Here is a 20,392-nt window from a genome sequence, read left to right on the forward strand (position 1 = left end):
CCTGAAGAAATCGTTAACATTTCTGTGGGTTCTGTGTTAATGCTTTAAGAACATCAATTAGGAACAAAAAATGGTGTCCAAGGAAAGACCTCTGCATTAGAAAATTGCAGAAAAATCACCCCAGGAAATGAATAGAAGGCTCTGGGCTTGTGCTGACGGTGCACCAGGCTTTAAACACTGGGCCAGGGCTCTGGTGATTCAGAGCCACGGTTTAGGATCTCCAGTCCCAAGACTATGGTGGGAACATCAGCAGGTCCGGGGATTTTCAAACCAGGGAGAACTTAGGAAGAGCGGGCCCTGAAAGTGCAGAACTCAGGGCCGGGAACTCCAGAAGTCCTCTTGGAGGACGCCTGCAGCTGTGTCAAGGCCCAGGTCCTGGTGCATCTGAAGAGGAGCGGGAAACCCTCCCGGAAGGGGGTGCGGTTCTGGGGGGCAAGGTCAGCCCCGGACAGGACAAAGGCGGCTCGGCCGGCGCCTCGGCCCGCTCAGCCGGCTCCGCTCGCCCGCGGCAGCTCCGCCGGCTCCGGGTCCGCACCCGCCTCGGGCCAATCAGCGCCCGGCGCCGGCCTGCGCCCCCCACCCGCCCCGGCCCGGCCCGGCCCTGCACCCGGCCCGCGTCCCCCGCGTCCCCCGCGTCCCCCGAGTCCCGGGCCGCGCAGGGCCGCGCGAGGAGGGGCCGGGCCGCGGGGGATCCGGGAGTCGGCGGGAGGTGGGGATTCTGGGAGGAAGGCTCCACTTCCTCCTTCCCGCCGGCCTCTCCCCGCCACCCGCACCCCAAATTTCGACGTGTCGCTTCCCGGGCGCCGGCGCCGCGGCGGCGCGAGGCCGGGGGGAGGATGCTGGGCATGTACGTGCCGGACAGGTTCTCCCTGAAGTCCTCCCGCGTGCAGGACGGCATGGGGCTCTACACGGCCCGCAGAGTGAGCAAGGTGGGTGCCGCGGCCCGCGCCCCTGCCCCGCCACGGAGGGCCCGCGGCGAGCGCTGCTGCGCGCGCACGGCCCGCCCGGCCTCCGGCCCCGCGCCGCCGCCCCGGCCCGGCCCGGCCGGTTCCGCTCCGCTCGGTGCCCGGGCGTGGGGCGCCCTCGCAGCCCACGCAGGCCCGACCGCGGCCGGCGCCTCGCCTCGCAGTGGTGCTGCGCTTCTGGGAGGCGCCCGCTCGTCTGTCAGCCTTTGCTTCTTCTTTGCCTTTTTGAAATTTTCTCTGGTTTGGAACTTTTCTGGCAGAAATGTTGAGGCGCGAGATGAGGGCACGCGCTGTGCACTGTCCACCCGGACACGTGGGCTGGAGATGTGGGAGGGGGGAGCAAAGGCCGGGAAGGGGCTCCCGAAACGCCCCGTCTCTGGTGCCTGGAGCTGGAGCTCCCACCCCGCGGCGCTGACGGGTGCCAGGCCCTTTCATGGGTCTGGAATCGCCGCCTGCGGGGGCCAGGCCGCAGGTGACCGGAGCCCCTCCTGCGGGCTGCCTGTGCCCGGGCCCACGCTGGGTAGCTACCTCCATTAGTCCACCTCGCTGGCGCCACACTCCTCTGAGATCAGCGTCAATCTCCATTTAAGAGGCGAGAAAACGGAAATTCTTACGTTTCTTGGTGAGTTACTGAGTTAGGTCTGAAGCTCAAGTTCTTTCTGGAATATGTGTTGCTTCTTATGGAACAATGGATATTATAAACCCCTTCCCTGCCACCTTTCAACCCTTCCTCCCACCCCCTCCTGTTGTTTGCAGATGTTTCCAAAGATGGAGAAATGCAGGCTTGGGCAGGACCCCAGGAGGGTCCCAGGATGTGCCCAGAGACACCAGCGCCCTATCATTGAGTGACCTTTCCCCAGCTCTGACCTGAGAGCAGGTGAATGGAGGAAGAGTGACCCTTCCCGACACTACCTACAAGCCCTCCAGGGCAATGCTGGAAAAAAATCCACCGGAATACACTGTTTGGAATGGGAATTTGGGAGAATGCATAAATGTGAAAAACAGAGGAAAATACTTTATTTGAATTAAAGGTGTAGGGAATGAATGTTGTGAATGGCCCGATGTTACAATATAGATACCAGCGTCCATACCCAAGGGCAGCCATGCAGAATACCTTCTCCCTACACAGTTGAAGTGCTTTTTTTCATTTCAAATTCCCCAATGGACTTTCTTTCTTTTTTTCTTAAGGTCTCTGGCATAAAAGTAATTACCCCCCAAAATTAAGCATAGTTTTTAAAGATTATTTAATGTTATGGATAGTAAGACACCAAAGTTTCAAAGACTAGACTTATATTTCTTGTGTTTTGTTTTTTAATACTATTTAAAGTTTAGAAACAGCTGGCCAATGCACTATCTTTTGGTAGTTTTATCAATTTCAACCATTTTTTTTTTTGTACTTGATTATTTGGAAGTACATAATTATTTTGGGGCAAGAGGGCAAACAGTTTCTGAAGTGGTCTTTTATTATTGAGCATAACTGTTGCATTAGTGGAAGCTTATCTTTTCCTGGCTAGTGTAATTTTGATATATAAAACAGAGACTTCTGTCAAGATTGCAGATAGAATGCTTATCTATATTTTAAAGAATATGCAGATTTTTGCAATTGAAATCCAAACAACGATTGACAGAGTTTAGTTGTGATCCTAAGATGTTCTTTCACAAGGTCATAGACTATTCACAGGTGCCAGAAATGGCCTTAAAGTCAGCTTCAGCTCTACCTACTAAAGTCCAACGGCATGCCTGACCCTGGAGAGCAGATTTCAGCTGAGCCACGCGGCTAGAGTGAATGTCAGCAAGGCACCCTTACCTGTTGGTGCTTAGTCTCCCAATTTTTAAATATTTCCCAAGTTACCCTAGGTCTAGGTGACCATAAATCAAGGGGTCTGGGAAGATAGATTGACAGTGGTATTAAGCACCTATTTCAAAGTTTCATGTTCTCCATTCTAAACAAATTTTGGAATATGCTACTTCAGCTATCTGTGTTGGAAATTCCAGATGCTCTATCACACTTTTATTACATGTGTACGGGTATAACACTCCTGTTTTACAGAACCATTACAATTCAAGCCATCTGGTGATTTCAAATGCAGAATTGAATCCAGACTGAGCTTGGGGAATCTTGCTGGAGACTCCACCCATGACACTCACCAGGTGGATCTGGGATTCCCTTCCCAGAGTGCCTTGATTCTTCTCTAGAGCCATCCCTTTCTGGGCGGGGTCTCGGGAGCTGGTCCTGCAGCGGGTCACCTAATTCCCTTGCTCTATAATGGTCCTAATGGAATTTCCTTGGCAGTTACCTTTTTTTTTTTTTTTTCTGCAGACCTGTTGCTTCTATTTTTTCTTTTTTTTTGATGTAAATTCCATGTAGTGGCAACAAGATAAGGAGTCTATTGGAAACCCCTTGAGTAGAAAAAAGCCTGAATCTATAAACAATCTTACAGGTTGCCATTTGCTAATGATGATGATGGCAATGATAATAGTAGCAATAGTAGTAGTCCTCCTAATAACAATACAATGGGTGCTTTTCACATGCCCCAGGGAGACCTTGTTTTAAGTGTCTGCCCTGTGCTTTCGTAAATATGTGATATTTTAGGTTGCAAAGCACTAAATTAATGTTAGCTGCTCAAAACTGGTCTTGCCAGTATACACATGAACAAAAGTTAAACAGATACCTTGCTCCTGACTTTCCTCCTGGCCATTTTCTCTTGCTGGCCAATAGGAGTGAGTGATGGGCAATGCTGTTTGACATTGGGCTTGGGTCTCGGCAGGGAAGGGTAATTCAAGGTCCCTTCCAGATGTCAGATCTGGTGATCTTAGGGAAAGGCCCCGGTGGGGAAATACTGCGACCAGCTTTCCTTCCCTTTGGATTACTTTAGTCTGCAGGTTTTCATTCACGTGTGGCCATGGCTCTGCCAGACAGAGGGCTTTGCAGGGAGATGGTTTTACTGTGAGCAGAGGTAGACTGGGACATGGTGGTAAGCAGCTAGAATGGGAGGGTTACCCAGACAACAAGGGCCTGTGTGAGGTTAAATGAAGGGTTGGAGTGGGAGGGTGGCCTCCTGGGTTGACCTCAGAGGTGACAGCAGGAGCTGATCAGTGGTAGCACTCCTGGAGAAGGGAAGTTCAGAGGCTTGGACTCAGTAGTCCTGGGGACAGTCTGACCAGTGCTGTAATGAGGTCATGTGCGCCTGGAAGAGGAGAGCTGCGGACATTGCAGGAACCAGCCGCTGGTGCAGGGCAGATCCCCTGGGCTGCAGGAGGCTTGTCAGGTTGCTGAGCATTTTCCTGCACATGCCTTATGTCCTTCAACTCTTCCATTAGCTTGTAGGAACTGTTAGCAAGCCCACTCCCAGAGGGGACCTGAGGCAGAGGGCCAGCGAGCATGACAGTATGTGGTGGCCCTGTGACTTTGATCTCAGGGCGTTGGTTGGATGAGAAGCTGTCCTGCTCCTTGGTCAGAATAGAGCTGAATGGTTTGTAGGCAGAGTGTTGGAAGTGCAGCTGAAGGGATCTGACCCAGCAGACCCCAGAGTTGCTGAAACATCCCCACTGGGATGTGCCTGCACAGAGGAGCTCATGGCACCTGGTACTGCCGTATGTCGCACAGGTTTTGAATTCGAGGTTCTGTTTACTCAGGGCTGGCACATATTGTCTCGTTGTGTCATAAAGTGGTCTTAAGTGGCTGATGATTGACTCCACTTTGCAGGTAAGAAACTTGCTCATTTATCACCTCTTGACTACATGTGGCAGTTTTCCTTAATTTTGATCTTTTAACATTTTTCTCTCCTTTCCAAGCCTTTCTTCATTAAGGTGCTAAAACCTTGTCTGCTCTTCAGAGAGATAGTTATTTTCTTTTACAGAAAATAACTTGCCTACCCTTAACATAGTGGACCTATTTGGCAGTTAGATTGGGATTTTTAAAAGGAAATAAAAAATAAAAATAAAGCTGAAGCAAAAAGGAAGTAATTTATAAATGAAATAAAATGTGTCTGCACTCGATTTCTGGTCCCTAATTGCAGTAAAGGCATGAAGAGATTGCTAGGGCCCAGGTCTCACAGGGTGCACTCCGGCCTGTTGAGTTGGCCCCCAGGGCCACTTCTCCCCACACTGCTCAGTACCTTTGCCTCAGAGCTCCCGATGGCACCCAGCATCCAGTGCTGCAAGGCCATCTTCATTGCTCTCGGCCCTCTTCTCTCATGAATCCACGTTCCAGTTTGAGCTCTCCTGATGCCCTAGATCTTGTCCACAGCTGCTTTTCAGGACAAAGGCTATTGACAGCCCTGGGGTATTAGTTTCCCATGACTGCTGTGGCAAATCATCACAAACTTTGTGGCTTAAAACAACACAATTTATTATCTTATGCATCTGGAGCCAAACATCTAAACAGGGTGGGGTCACGGGGGTCCTGGGAGACTCTGAGGGAGACTCACTCCCTGCTCTTGGTGGTTGGTCAGGGTGCCACGTTCCTGGGTTCCAGGCCCCACACCGTTCCTGGGCTGTGCCCTCCCTGTGAGTGTGTGTGCTCAGGTGATGCAGAATGACCTCCCCATGTCGAGATCCTTAGTGGCAGTCAGAGGGCAAGGAGATTCTGGGGGTAAGGTGTGGATTTCCTGCCCCTCACAGTTCCAAGTCTGATTCCTTCTGGCCCAGGTTACCTGGGCACTGTGACGCCTCCCTGGGTGGGCGTGTCTGCCAGGTTGGCCTCCCTGCAGGGAGAACTCAGTGGGTGGTTCCTCAGTGGAGGAGAAGGTGTGCCCAAGGGCAGCAGAGTGGACAGCAATGGATCTGGATGGGGTGTCCAACAGCACTGCGCCACAGACCCTCGCGGTTTTGCAGTTGAGACGGCTGTAGCCAAGGTCTGCAAATCCTGTGGCATCCGCTGCCTCTGGGCTCCTCGTCACCGTCACCCTGGGTGCCAGCTTTCTGTCTCACTGACAGGCAGACCCTGGTGTTCTCACGAGGTAAAACCTCAAGTAAGAAGTACCTGGAGTAAAGCTGGATGCTCAGTTCGTGAAGATATAATGAGGCTAAAGAAAAAAAGTTGAACTTCAGGTTAGAAAAATGAGGGAAAGAAAAATGTGAAAAGAAACGTGAGTGAGAGCAGGCCGAGGAAATGCCACCAGACCCAAGCCACAGACAGCCCGGGAAGGCAGGTTGTGCCTCAGGTGTCCCCCAAAAGCTCACGTGTGAGGAGTGTGAGAGGGTTCAGAGGAGAAATGGTTGGTTCTAAGAGTCCTAACCCAGCCAGTGAGCTGATCACCTGGTGGTAGGTACTGAGGTGGGGTGTGGCTGGAGGAGGTGGGGATTGGGGTGTGGCTTTGGGGTTTCTATTTGTATCTGGTGAGTGCATCTCTGTCTGCTTCCTGACCACCTGCGAGCTGCTTCCCTCCACCACACTTCTGAGACCTGAGGAATGGAGCCAGGTTCTATGGACTGAGACCTCTGAAACCATGAGCCTGCAAATAAACTTTTCCTCCCTTGAAATTGTTCTTGTTGGGTCTTTTAGTTACAGCAGCAAAAACGCTGACTACAACAAGGTCAGAGGTGACTGTCTTCAGGAGACAGTGGCTTTGTCCTGGGGCCCACATTCTGGCCCAAATTTGGATGTTTATTTACACTTCCTGGAGTGATTGCCATCAGCCTGCAGGAATCCCCTCGTCCTATTCCCATGGTGACTCAGTGGCCTGTGTTTCCTGCTTTTAACATGGATTGCAAATGGACACTAGTTTCTGAAGCTGGTGTTTTCTCACTTTCTTTCTCTGACATCCTATGAAGTTAGGGACTTGCCAGTGTGTTTCAGTCACACTCTTGTCTCCTTGATTGGCAAGTTGTTCCAGACGTGGTCTGTGGGCTCTTTCTAACCACCTACCTCAGGAGCTGGAAGGAATCTTAGAGTCAACCAGGCCAAGCTCCTGCTTATGGATGAGGAAACACTCAGACTGCTAGTGACATTGTAAAGCGGCACTGCCTCTTGACAGTGGAGCAAGGACTAGCATCCAGCCACCCCAAGCCCGGTTAGTGCCTTCTCTGTGACTCGAGAGGCGCCTGCAGGAACCTTGCTCACAAGCCAGGGAGGGAGAGTGTCCCACAGTGTGGCAATCAAACACTGCTGCTTGTCAAAGTCATGTCGAGTTCAGTGGGCAGCCAGGTGAGTGGATTAATTACCCTTAGTTCAGAAGCAGTCTGAGTAGCTGCAGAGAGGCACCCTGCAGTCTGGCATTGGGGGGCCTAGCCAGGCCTCGGCCTCCTGCAGGCTGGTTTGTGCAGGTGGACTTTGCCTTGAGTCACGTTGTGCTGCAGGTGTGCAGTTCTGGAAAGTTGGAATTCGTTGCCAGTATAGGAATATAGTGATTCCATACACGAGTCTGAGTCATAGACTCCTCCAGGAACAGTGCAGGCAGTGGGCACCTTTGGGCCACACTGTGCCCCCTGACATTTGGTTGGAGTGAAGAGCTCCCGATAGGCACACCCTTTCCCACTCACCTGGCTGTGTTCCAGTGTGTGGTGCTTGGGCTGGGATCCGCACTGGCTACCTTCCTGTGCCAGCTTCGAGGTACCTGAGTGAGGCTGACCCTGGGCGATCAGAAGCCAGGAACTTAGAAGCTTTCTCACAAAGAAACCCCACACTGAAGGTGAGCCCTGAGACACAGGCCTGGCTGGATGGCTGGAACGTGGCCCGGCCGGGGTCTTCCTGCTGGGGGTGAGAGCTTGGGCAGTGTGGCCTTGGGTACATCCAGGGATGATGGAGGAGGCTGGAGGCTGGAGGTTCAGGATGGCTGGAAGGGGGATTTTCCCCATCATGAATGGTGACCCCATACCAGGGTCTGGGGTGGACCTCACCTGAGTCCCCGGGAGAGCCTTGACTTCGAGGGCTATCGGCAGCTCATTTGATTCAACTGACAGAAAAAATAGTCACAAGCATGTGGCCAAGTGCCCCATTCTCCTCTCCTGAATGTCACCAGCGAGGCCGATGAGGCCCGTGCTTATGTTAGTCTCTGTGGAAGCGCAGGATCGTGATCTTGATCCTAAGAAAGTGCTGTCAGTATACCAGCACAGCGGGCATAGTCAGAGTGCATGGGCAGCGGTGCCCAGCCTCAGGCAGAGGCCTCTGTGAGCGCGGGCTTTGTGGGTGTGGAGCCCCATCTCTAGGTCCCATCTTCAGGTGAGATATGGCTACTTCTAAACCCTTGGGGCATGTGTCTGTCCCAGAGGTGATGTGAGGCCCTGTTAGCCTGAACTGTGAGGACAGGAGGCCCCTGCCCTCTAAATTCCCTTCAGTATCCTGAAAAAAGTAGCCAGCGTCTCCGCTTCTGGGATATCTGTTTGGGTTCCTTACAAGAATGGCAGTCATGGCTGAAAACTCCCCTGGTACTCCAGGTCCTGTGGATCATGTGCTCCTCCTTCTGACTCGGGGCTCCCTTTCCTTGGGGCTGGGTTGTTGTTTCTTGATTTCCTTAAGCTTTGCAGTGTGCCCTTGTTCATCCTAGGGTATGGGTTTTCTGTTGCTCTTTGGGTCATTCATGTTCCTTGAAGCTCTGTACTGGTGGCTTTTCCCCAGGAGCCTGTGGCAGAGGTCCCCTGAGCCTGGGGAAGTGCTCTGTTGGGAGACAGAGGCAGACAGGAGGCTCCGTCTCTTCCCACCCACTCCTTCTGTCTCCACAGTCTCTGCTTGCTCCCTGGAGACAATCAGTGTCACCTGTCCATGGGAGTAGGCCTCTGCCTACTTGGGGGTCTCACCAGGGTGCGTGGCAGAGTGTGGCTTCTGCACCCCACTGTCTGGTCTGGACCCCAAAGCCCAGCGATCTCTGTTTGAAACAAGTCCTGTGATGCTCCTGCCGTGGGTTTGCACACAGTGCACACTTTGAGAAACCCTGTTGTAACAAGTGCCCGTGTGGCAGTTTGAAGATTGGCAGGCGAAGCTGAACTGTATTTATGAACAGTCGTCCTCTGAGAAAGGCAGGCCTGCTTCTTTCTTGTGCAAAGTAGGGTTGAATTTATGACTTTTATGGAAACCAGGTGGGTTTCTGCCTGGTGGGCCTGTCTCTCACTCAAGTCGGCAAACTGGGAGCTTCTGGTTTCAGGCCCACTTGCCCTGGGCTGTGGACGGCCTGGAGCGGCTCCCGCCTCCTCAAACCTGAGTTTGGCAGTTTAACCCTTTTATGTTGGCACCTGTGTGGCGGAGTCTGATTTCTAGGCTAAGGAGGAGATTAAGTTGGGCTTTGCATATGTAAATACTTCATGTTTTGTAAATTAGTTAATATTTTAAAATGTCTTAATGCTAGAATAAAGATTTGAGGAAGAAGACTTCCAGATGATAGAAGGGGGTTGATTTTTGTAACTTGATGATTGAGCTGATCCTTTTCTGTGTCCCTGTTGCTCCTCAGGGTGAGAAGTTTGGGCCCTTTGCTGGGGAGAAGAGGATGCCAGAAGACCTGGATGAGAACATGGACTGCAGGCTGATGTGGGAGGTGCGTAGCAGGGGCCCTCTGTGAACCACGAAATGTGATTATAAGTCCGCACGAGTGGGTGCTGATTTTCATTGAGTATCTAAGTGCACATGCATCTTAGTTTTGACACTTGGCGTTTAATAAAATTAGACTGCTGAGATATTGGACTCCTGGAGCTCTGGAACGGATAGCTCATCACTGAAGAAGCAGCCTGTGGGGATGTGTGCAAGGGTCTGTCGCCAGGGAGTTTCCCTCTGCTTTGCCAGGCCAGCTGCGTCTGTGGCTGCTCCTTTCTGGGTATCAGAAGGGCCTGAGGAGACGAGCGGGGAGGCAAAGGGGCAGAGACAGCTGCAACAAAAATTCGGAAAACTGGGCCCCAAGAATTATATCTGATGGTTTCTATGAGGAGACAACAGGAGAGGGAATGTGAGAGGCGGGACCTGGAGTGGAGATCTCCACGTGGAAAGGCTCTCGGGCTGTGGCGTCTGTGCCTGGTCTCCGGAGCAGACCAGGAGCAACCAGGAGGTGTTTTATGTGTGTCATGCAAGATGGTGTCTCCGCAGCTATTGCGTGGCCAGTCTGGAGTCCTGCAGGCAGAGAGGAGTGGAGGCTGCCGTCTTCAGGCAGAAGTGCTTTGGAAGCCATCGGTTTGGCTCTCAAGCCTGGCTGCTTGGCCCAGAGACACACCCATCATGGTGGCTGAGTCCTCTTCTCAGCGTCCACCACTGTTGCGGTCCCTCACACTCTGAAGTCCCTGCGCAGCAAAGGCTGGATTCGCATTAGGTTATCTGTAGCTTTAGCAGAGTCAACACACAAATCATGAGAGTGTGTGGTCTCTAAGCAAAATGCACTTATAACCATCCCCTGTGTTGCTGCCCAGGGTCAGGTGGGGGTGCCCAGAGGGTTCTGAGAAGGTTCTGTAGTGCGAGTGATGGAGATGGGAATTACTAACACTCTCTACCCTGTAATTTAAGTGGGAAATGTTATAGATACTGCCTTAATTTAGCATGCTGTTTTAATAGTTTACTTTTACAAATCTAAAAATACTTTTAATGGCTTTCACTGTTCTTCTGTAAGGTCTTAATTTTCTCAGCAGTTAATTCTCTTGCCCTGAAGGTTTTCAGAAGTCAAATGCTTTATGTGACAAAAGATAACCGAACAAGTCTCAAATGATGAAAATGGCGATATTTAACAGGTCGTTGGTGGCTTTTGGTATCTGCTTTAGGTCTGAAAATCTGGTGTGGCAGTTTCCTGGTTTGCACAGCTGGTGTCGAGGCAGAGCTCATCAGGTAATGAGGTGACCTTTATTTGGAAAGGGAAGCTTGAAGATGGGAACTCCAGGCCTCTGCGTGGCTGGTGCTGGTGTGGCAGTGGCTGTCAGCTTTGCACCCTGTGTCTGTGGTTCCCCACCATCTCTGCCTGAGGATTGTGTTTTCACATTGGTTTTACCGGTTGGTTTGATCATGTTTGTGATCAGGGATGGTAAATTCGAGGAACGATCTTTCCATTGTATTTACTTCGTCCTGACACTGTGAGCGAGTGCTATGTACTTCTTGCACAATCTGGAAGGCGTGGACAGGCACCGGCTGCCCCTCCAAGCCTACTCCCTGCTCTCAGGAGTACCACAGTGCTGGCCCCTTGTTCAGGTGCCCTCGGGCCCTCCTGCAGCTCCTCCCTGGGCTGGCCTTCTGGTCCTTGCTGGCCCCTTGCACAGGTCCCACCTCTTGCCCTCCTGCTGCTCCTCCCTGGGGGGTCATCAGCCACCCTCTGCAGCAGCAGCTGTCCTGCAGGTGGGGATGGAGACTGCTCTGGTGCCGTGTTCTCTGTGGGAATGTCCAAAGCACTTGGCACCTTAGACAGCTGGGTTTAGTCCAGTCCCTTAGGAGGTGCTACTTCTGACAAGCCTGTGAGGACATGGTTCACCCCAATGCAGCTCCAGGTGGGAGGTCAAGCGCCCAGTGCTGTGGCTGTGGAGGACTGAGGAGGAGTGGCAACGTGTCTGGAGACTCTGTTGCAGGACAGTGCATGGCGTTGCCCCTTCTTCATCGTCCTCGCACTTCGCTTGTGGTGCCAGTGGACTTGGTGGACACGGCCAGGAGCCCCAGTGGCCTTGGTGGACACGGTCAGGGCCTCCCACAGCGCTGCTCTGATGCGGACTCCCTTCCTTCCCTGAGAGGCCAGTTCTTACCAAAGAAGCACCAGGTGGGAGTGGCCTCCTATTGTGAGCCCTAGGGCCAAGGCCAGTATCCTGGGGTCAAATCATGGGAGCACTAGGATGTGTGCCAGCGGCTGCCCCCCTCCCCAGTGCAGCTTGGGGCATGTTGGACCCGCTACAGTTGCTCAGTCTGCTGTCCTGGCCACCAGGATCCGAGGTTGGCGTCTTGGGACTCAGTCTTATCCACCCTGAGCACTTCTTGGTAGCCTCCCCTCTTGACTTTTTATTTAGAATCAAATGCGTTAGCAGAGGAGTTCTGGGTTTTTCGGCCCGTAGGCCAGCAGTGAAGCTGGAGGTTGGGAGCCAGCATGTGGCCGTCCTGCTGCCACCCATGTCACTAGCACAGCGTGGATGTGCTGGTGCTCTGCTGTGCTCCCAGCTCCCTTCCACCTAAACTTTGCCAGGCGCTTGGGCCTTAAGGTCCACTTCTCCCCTCTACTCGCTCACACTCACACGCAGGACCCAACTCCACCTCTCCCTGGTACTTTGGTCTAAATCTCCAAGTCCTTCACCCTCCACAGAATTTTCCTGGATATCCCAGCCCCAGTTCAGGTGGCCCTTTTCAGTCACTGGCACGGGCCTCCAGGTCGTGGCCTGGAGGATGCGGGGGCCTGCGTGCCTTCCTGCCCCTATTCTGCTCATCTCTCGGGTGTTCTGAAGTGGGGCCGGGCGTCCTGGGTTGGGCCTTCCACAGCGCTCTCTGATGCGGGGCTCCCCTTCCCTCCCAGCGGGTGCTCTGGCGCTTCCTGAAGAGGGTGGGCAGATGCCAGCCTGGCAGCTCTGCAGACGACACTGACCTTCCACTGGAGTCCCTGCAGGTCCTCTGAGATCACGAAGGTTCCAGCCGGGTCCCCTCCCTCCCTCCACTCACAGTGGGTCTCCCTGTGCCTCAGTCCTTAAAGGTCAGCAGATGCTGGTGGGTGCTTAGTGTGTGGCTGGCGCCCACAGAGCACTTGCCATGTCCGAGGGAGCTGGGTGGCCCCTCCGAGGGCACAGTTCTTACTGGTTAGGCAGCCAAGGACTCGTTGCAGATCCCAGAAAACCACATGAAAACTGAAGATTCAGGTAAAATGTCTACATTCTGGGTGGATTTTATAGGGAAAACATCTCTCACTTAGATTCAGGTTGATTCCTTGTATCATGTCGTGTACAGATTATGTAGACGTTTCTGAAACACCAGGAGCTCCAGGAGAATTCTCATTACAGCGTAGTTTTGCTGTTCCTGAGGCCACTGCTCTTGTTCTGGTTCCAGAGGAGCACAGTGTGGGACGCGAGGCTGTGGGAGCACCACCTTTTCCTGCGTGAGCCTGACATGGGCATTTGTAAGGTTCACATTTGCTAGTTTTCCTAAATCTAACCCCTGGAGACTCAGGGAGGAAAACCACTTTTTAAGTCTGAGGCCAGTGGAATTATCAGGACTACCAGTCTCCATGGTCTAACAGATAGCTGCATATTATAAAGAGTAGCCTGTCAAATGGTCTCAGTTTCATTTGTTTCTGTTAGCACAAAGAATTTGTACTTGTGGATGAATAATGTGTTTTCAAAACCTAACTATCAAATACCTAATTATGAGATTCCCAAGCGTTGTTATGTAAATATCAGTCTCCTGCAGTTACAGTAGATTATTATTTCAGAAGGCTTCCACCTGCCAGGTGAGCGGGCCCCTGTCTGTAGCTGATGAGTTTTGGAATCCCTTGGTGTCAGTTAAAATGCACTCAGCTGGTTCCTTCCCAGCCCTGGTCCCTGCTGCACTTTCCCACTGGTGACAGTCCCTGATTAGTGACCCTCTCTCTCAGTGGCTCATCCCATGAAGAACAGATAGGACACAGATGGAGAGGAAGGCATCTACTTTTCATGGCTATACAAAAAGACTCTTTTTTTTTTTTAAAGAAAGAGTGAGAGAGAGTGAGAGAGAGAGGGGGAGAGAGAGAGAGAGAGAGAGAGAGAATTTTTTAACATTTTTTTTTTTTTTTTTTAGTACTTGGCAGACTCAACATCTTTGTTTGTATGTGGTGCTGAGGATGAACCCGGGCCGCACGCATGCCAGGCGAGCGCGCTACCACTTGAGCCACATCCCCAGCCCCTATACAAAGACTCTTAATACATGGCTCCAGAAAAGCTGGGCTGGAGTCTGTGACAGACCCAGGTCAGCGTGGGGACCTCTCTGCTTCTTCAGTCTTGGTCTCTCTGCCACCTGTGGTGGTCCCCAGAGTGGGTTTTGAATATGTCGACCCGTCTGCATGGGGAATTATGGCAGAGTGCCTGGATCAGAGGGTGGCAGGGAGCCTGGAGAGAGGCCACCAGGCAGCACGGACCTGCTCCCAGGCTAGGGCTGTGTCCCAGGGGCTGATGAATAGCGACCACAAGAAGTGCCTGGCCCAGGGACTGTCAGGGTCCAGCACCAAGCTGAAGGAGGAGCCCTGAAGAGGGACTCAGGCATATTTATTCTAGTTTATTCCTTCCATGGGATGAAGCAAGGCAGCATGAAGGGGCACAGTGGTCACTGAGAACTCCTAGTCAGAGTCCTTTTCTGATTCTTAACAAAGATGAGCTTGTTTGAAATTCCTCATTAAACAAACAAAGACAGAGCCCAACCCAACCCAGCAAACAAAACCCAGGGTGGGAAGCAGCAGCAGGAGGAGGAAGGCTGAGTTGAGAATCCACAGGGTTATTCCTGGGGTCCTAGTCAGCCTTTCGCTGAGTCTGAGAGGCTGGACATCTGAGCTCAGCCTGTGTGAAGGGTCAGCACTGGAGGGAGGAGAGACAGGACAGCTGTGGAGATCTTGTAGGGCTGCACCAAGGACCTGGACACATTGCTGGCCCCTCCTCAAGGCGTTTGTAGAATTACCTGGCAGAGGCTGGGAGTTCAAGCCGTGCTCTTCTGAGGGGCAGATGTTCTGCTCTCTCTCTCTCTCTCTCTCCTTTCGTACTGGGGATTGAACCCTGGGGCACTGTCTGAACCCTCTGCCACTGAGCCACATCACCAGCCCTATGTTTTGTATTTTATTTAGAGACAGGATCTCACTGAGTTGCTTAGCACCTCGCTTTTGCTGAGACTGGCTTTGAACTCACGATCCTCCTGCCTCAGCCTCCCAAGTCACTGGGATTACAGGTGTGTGTCACCGTGCCCAATGTGCTGTCTCATCTTGCTGAGAAGAAGGCCTTGCTGCAGGCCACACTGCAGTGACTGGAAGCACTGTGGGCTGGAAGGGCGTCCCCCCAGGCAGCCTGCGTCCAGCCACCAGTGCAGCTCAGCTTTGAGTCCGCTGCCTCCCTGATGGGCATTAGGAGAGTAGCTTTCACCCTCTGGAAGAGACAGCGGGACCTACTTTGTAGAAATAAAGCTGGATCCTCTAAAGTTTTGTAATATGCAATGTCTAGCATTTAATAAAAAATGACTAAATGCTAAAAGATAGGACCATGTGACTAAAACCAAGAGAAAAACTCAGTAATGGAAACTGACTTAAAGATGATTCAAATATTGATTGGAAGAAGGGTGATTAAAATAATCATGATCAACATGTTCTATCATGTGAAAGAGAAGATGAAATGCTGAAGTGTTTTACTGAAAAAATTAAGCTGTATAAACAGCAAATAGATATTGTAGAACAGAAAAATAAACTGAAATTGAGAATTTGATATTTGAATTAGATAGAAGATATGATATAGCAAGAGACAGGGTTAATGAAGAAGAAAAGAAGTTCATAGGAAATGTTTAAAATGAAGCCCAAAGACTAAAGAAAAGTAGATACTTGTGGAATTATGTAGAATGGATGTTTGTACACATCTGTAGACACAGGATAGTAATGTCAGGGCCTTTTAGTGTTAGAAAGGGAAGAAAGAACAGATGGGCAGAAGCAAACGTGTTGATACTGTGGCTGGGGACTTGCCAGGACCATATGACAAGTTGAAGTTCGGTTAACCTTAAGAAGGGTCCATATAATTAAAACCACACCTAGGTAGATTTCTGTGAAGCTATTGAAAACAGCCAGGAAACTAAAAAGCAGAGAGACATTATCTATAAGAAAGCAATAGTAAGATTGGCAGCTGGCTTTTAACACTAAAGGTAAAATATTGTAGGCACCTGACAAATGTTTTTACAGTGTCAAATGAAAGTAGCGGCAAATCTAGCAATTTTTTACCCAGCCAGAAGGTCATTAAGAAAATGAAAGCATAGTTCTTTACATGTCTTCAAATTGACCATCTTCCCAAGTGACTGATTCTTTGGAGTTCCTTTTATCCATAGCATTAGCTACAAACATAAGGTCTTGCTCAGTCTTTGATTGAGAAAACTAAGACCACTTCCCAACCACAATCAGAGGACAAGTCGCTACTCTAGATTCACTAATGGAACCAAAAAAAAAAAAAAAAAAAAAAAAAAATCCAATAGGAAGCACTTATCCACATGGAATTAAAATAGATTTCACTATCAAGGCAATTAGGAGATTTCCAAAGTAGAGCAATATGTAGCAAACTCTGTGAACCATTCAAAATCTGTCACAGCCGATCCCTGGAGTCACCAGTGTGGGCAGCGTTTGCTAACCATGTGAGGACAACTCTCCTGCTGGGGTGCCTCTTCAGAGTCGAAGTGACCGAGCTTGAAGATGCTGAATTGTAAAATGAATTTTTTATTCTGCTGAAAACCATCATTTTAAAATAAAGTCCTGTCCAGTAGATTTCATCTCAATTAGAGTGGTGACCCTTCCTCAAAGTCGGCTGAAGTCAGATGTGACTCTGGGAGGCACTGGACGAAAGGTTCCCGTCCGACACGGAGCAGTGCCCTGGGAAGACCCTCCTCCCCACTCTGCCAGTGGTTCAGACACGGCGCACAGTTTGGATCTTCATGTGTGTGATTAAGACAAGAGGGGAAGGGGGCGCTCCAAATGGTGGCGAGGATGCAGGGTGTGTTGAGAGGGCGAGGGTAGGGAAGATGGAGGTGTGACCTGTGGGAGAAGGGGGCAGTGGAGAAATGACTAACGGCACAGTGGTCTTATTTTTAGAAAATTCACATTCTCTGGGAGCCAGTTGCTGTCCTCTGTTTTTTCCTGTTTTTTTTTTTTTTTTTTTCTCCTTTGCCTAATGCGGGCTTCTCTCTCCTTCTGATTTGCTTTTCCACTTATTTTGTGTGAGACCATCTTGACCAAAATATAGTGGGGAAAATCTCTACCAGTTCTGGTCCAAGTTTATTTTTATTTCTTGTCTCAAAAAAGTGAATGCAGTGAATGTGGTGATGTGGACTCAGCACCTAATCACGCACTGTGGGAAAGGAGCGTGTTTTCGCCCTGTGAGGCTGAGCTCTCTTCCCTTCGTGACAGTGCTGAAATCCTGAGTTGGCTTCTCCTTCTTAGGACTCGGGGGTGAGGCTGCGTCTCTGTGACCATGGAGACTCAGCATCAGCGCCACGTACATGCTCTCTCCAGACAGCTCATGGAACTCTGTGAGACAGGATCAAGGGAGACAGTGGGTCTGAGCCCTTGCTGGGTTCTGGTGTTAGAGGAGGGGTGTGTGTGGTCGATGCACATTTGATAATGGAATTAAGTCGTTGGCTTCCCGTGTGGCACGCCTATTGAAATTTAGCATGATACCTTTAAAATAAAATTCTGTCTTCATGACTTTTTTTTTTTTTTTTTTAAGTTGTAGTTGGACCCAATGCCTTCATTTTTAAAAAAATGTGGTGCTGAGGATGGAACCCAGGGCCTCGCATGTGCTAGGCAAGTGCTCCCCTGCTGAGCCCCAGCCCCAGCCCCTTCATGGTGACCTTTGACATATTATACATACGTGGAGGGTGACTTGGCTTTCTTCTGGTTGGGCATGTGAGAACCTCAACTTTAACCCTAAGGGTCTCTCCAGATTCCTCTGTTCTAACAAAATGAGGTGTGTATGTAGAGGATTGGCTGTTTCTTCCTCAGAACAGGCAGACTTCAGATCTTCCTGCTTAGATTCATAAGTAGTAGTGTTAAAATAACTAAAGGTGAATAAATGACATTTTCAAAAGACAAACAGCTTCTAAAATATGAAGACACAGACAACCTGAAAATAAAAAGGGAGAAAAAGTTACAGTGCAAATATAGATGAAGAGACGTCAGGCTTCATCTTACCAGCAGCCTGCAGAGGACTTTGAGGAAGAAACGGCCCTGGAGATTCAGGGCCAAGCGAGTGTAGCCACACCCAGGAGGAATGCCAAGCACAGTCCTGGGGAGGCCCACGCCACGGCTGCTGATTGAGGAGGACTTCCAGAGAAGATGAGGAGGACAGACGCGATTCCTACACCCGCCTCACAGGTACGGGACACTGTGCGGGAGGAGAGAAGTCAGACTCCATGGTGGAGCACGCCTCACAGTCCATCTCTGCTGTCTTAAGTGCAGGCAAACAGAGTTCAAAGGTAGTGTCCCAATAAAAATCCTGGCACCTCCTTTGGTGGGGATGGAGTGTTAGGGTGGAAACAGACCCTAAAACTTGTGTGGGAACCCGAAGGTCTGTGAACTGTGAGGTGGCCTTGACAGAGCGCTCTGCCGTCTGGGCTCCACCGGGGGCTCCGGGGAGTGCCATTGGATCCGTGCAATTGTGGGCGAGGAGACCATGTTTTTGACAACAGTGGCACTGGTGGCTCACTGGGACAGGGAGGCATCGTGGGTGCTTCGTAGGTCAGTATGATGTCCTTCTGCCCCTAGTTCACATCACATGCAAAAGTTGGTGAACCTGTTGTGAGTGTGTGTTGGGTGAGAGCAGGGACCTTTAGGAGGGGTCGTGGATGCCTTGGTGGCCCTAGGACAGGCAGGGTTTCTTCAGCAAGGCACAGCCAACACTACCCCTGATGGGAAAGGCACATGGAGAGCACTAAAATGAAGAGCCGTTGGTCAGAGTGACTGTAAAGAGGATGTAGAAGCGAATGTCAGGGGAGGTGACCTCGGCCATGCCTCTGTCTGAAGAGGGCTTACAGAGGAACACATTAAAGATCTGTGAGGGTCGAGCTGGAGGAAATGGGCAAACACTTGGACAAGTGTGTCACACAGGTGAATGTCCAGGTGGGCAGTAAACCATGCGACAAGGTCCAGCTCTTCCATCACCTGGAAGTGCACCCCAGAAGCAGCAGTGGCCACAGCGAGGCTCAGAATGACTGAGGAAAAGAGGTGGTGACGAGCATTTGCAGGAGTTTTTCCACAGCCTTCAAGCAGTGCTGCTGGGTGAGAACCAGAACAATAGCTTTGGAAATGCCTTTAGTGGTGCAGCTGGAGCTGAACACACGTGCGTGCTGTGAGTGTGCACATGCGCTTCTCTTATGCCAGGTTCAGGGCCAGGTAGAATTGTCTGTGAAGTCATGAGCAGGGATTGTGCCTGCCTCACTGTGAGGGTGGCCCTGATGCAGGGGCCGGGAGGATTTCTGGGTGCTGCTTCTTTTCCTTTCTTGCAATGCCGAGGATGGAACCCAGGGCCTTGCACGGGCCAGGTACGCCCTCTGCCACCAAGCCCAGGACTTCTACTTTTCATTTTGAGACAGGCTCTCACTAAGTTGCTGAGGCTGGTTTTGAACTTGTGATCCTCTTGCTTCAGCCTTCTGAGTCTCTGGGACCACAGGCATGGCCACCATTCCTGGCTGGGGTGCTGCTTCTTGATCCGTATGCTGGTCATGTGAGTGTTCACTGTGCGAGACTTATTGCAGCGGTGTGCTTAGAGTTTCTGCAACCTCTCCCTACTGCACTGCACTCCAGTCAGAAGCTTACTCAAAAACAAGACACGAAGGTTGGGACCTAGGGGCCTCTATGTTCTCTGTCAGTGCTGAGACCTGAGCAGAGTGGCAGCCAGGTGAAATCCTGAGTCCCATCACTAGCATGGTAGAGCGGTGAGTTTGGATAGTTCTAAGAGCAGAGACAATGTCTGGGGCTCGCAAGGCCACAGTCAGTAGACGGGGTTCATGTTGTAGACAGGATGGGAGAAATGGCTACAGGTCAGTGTGTCTGCCCTGCGTGCAGCAGGCTGTGGGAGGTGAGGTGGCTGGTCAACCCGCTGTGATCTTGCTGGTGAAGGGTGGTGGAGATCTGATGGGGACTTGGGCCATGGTGATGGAGTTGGCAGGAGGCACTTGGCTTCCAGTTGGAGGAACTGACATGGTGGGACCTGCGTGGATGGTGTGACTGGCCCTATGGCTGGAAACTGGACATACCTCTGAGATAGGGCAGTGGGAGAGTAAGCTTGGGGAAGATGGGAGCACGGGCTGGAGCATGTGAGGTGGACTTTGCAGAGAGGCCTGGACTTCCCACTGTCCGATTATGTCAGACTCCCCAGGTCTTTGCACAGTGTATCTAGGGCATAAATATAATTGTATAAATGCTCATTTCACATCCAGTATTCAGTAAATACACTCAACAAATATGTTGAGCCAATGTGTGACCTGTTTTTACTATCTGGTGTTCTTGGGAAACATGTTACGTGAACATTACAGAAAGAGAAATAGCTTATTGAATCCCTTAGTGTTTTGTGGGCTTGGGGTTGCCTCCTTTGTAGATATTTTTTTCTTTTTTTCATGAACATGGTGATTTGACAATGCAGTTTTTGAAGAAGGTGATTTGTTGGATATTAAAGTGGACATTTTGTTTGCATGTTTTCCTCTCTATTTGCAGTTATTTTGTGATTACAGCTGTTCTGCTGTTGGGAACTTGACTCAGGACCAGGTTTCCAATGTGTTTTAGTTTTTGGTAAAAATGTTTTCAATTGTTTAACATCTTTTATTTTTTTTCTTGTTTATAGAAGTCCTTTTAGGTGTTTGG

At 50.8% G+C, this 20,392-nt stretch overlaps 1 protein-coding gene across 3 annotated transcripts in view; it reads left to right on the forward strand.

Annotated features, from left to right (window-relative positions):
- The first annotated feature begins 492 nt into the window (after positions 1-492).
- The window catches only part of Prdm5 (PR/SET domain 5), a 137,548-nt gene continuing 117,648 nt past the window's right edge, over positions 493-20,392 (forward strand). For 2 of the 3 annotated variants that reach the window (XM_076864471.2, XM_076864472.2), the window contains exons 1-2: positions 495-929; positions 9,350-9,433. In XM_076864471.2, coding sequence (XP_076720586.1) covers positions 837-929; positions 9,350-9,433 — 177 coding nt within the window. In that variant the 5' untranslated portion in view covers positions 495-836. Of the gene's footprint in view, positions 930-9,349; positions 9,434-20,392 lie in introns of all 3 variants that reach the window. The other variant, XM_076864473.2, reaches the window with a different exon arrangement.

This window comes from Callospermophilus lateralis, chromosome 8 (assembly GCF_048772815.1).
Source record: "Callospermophilus lateralis isolate mCalLat2 chromosome 8, mCalLat2.hap1, whole genome shotgun sequence".
In the NCBI taxonomy this organism is placed as follows: domain Eukaryota; kingdom Metazoa; phylum Chordata; class Mammalia; order Rodentia; family Sciuridae; genus Callospermophilus; species Callospermophilus lateralis.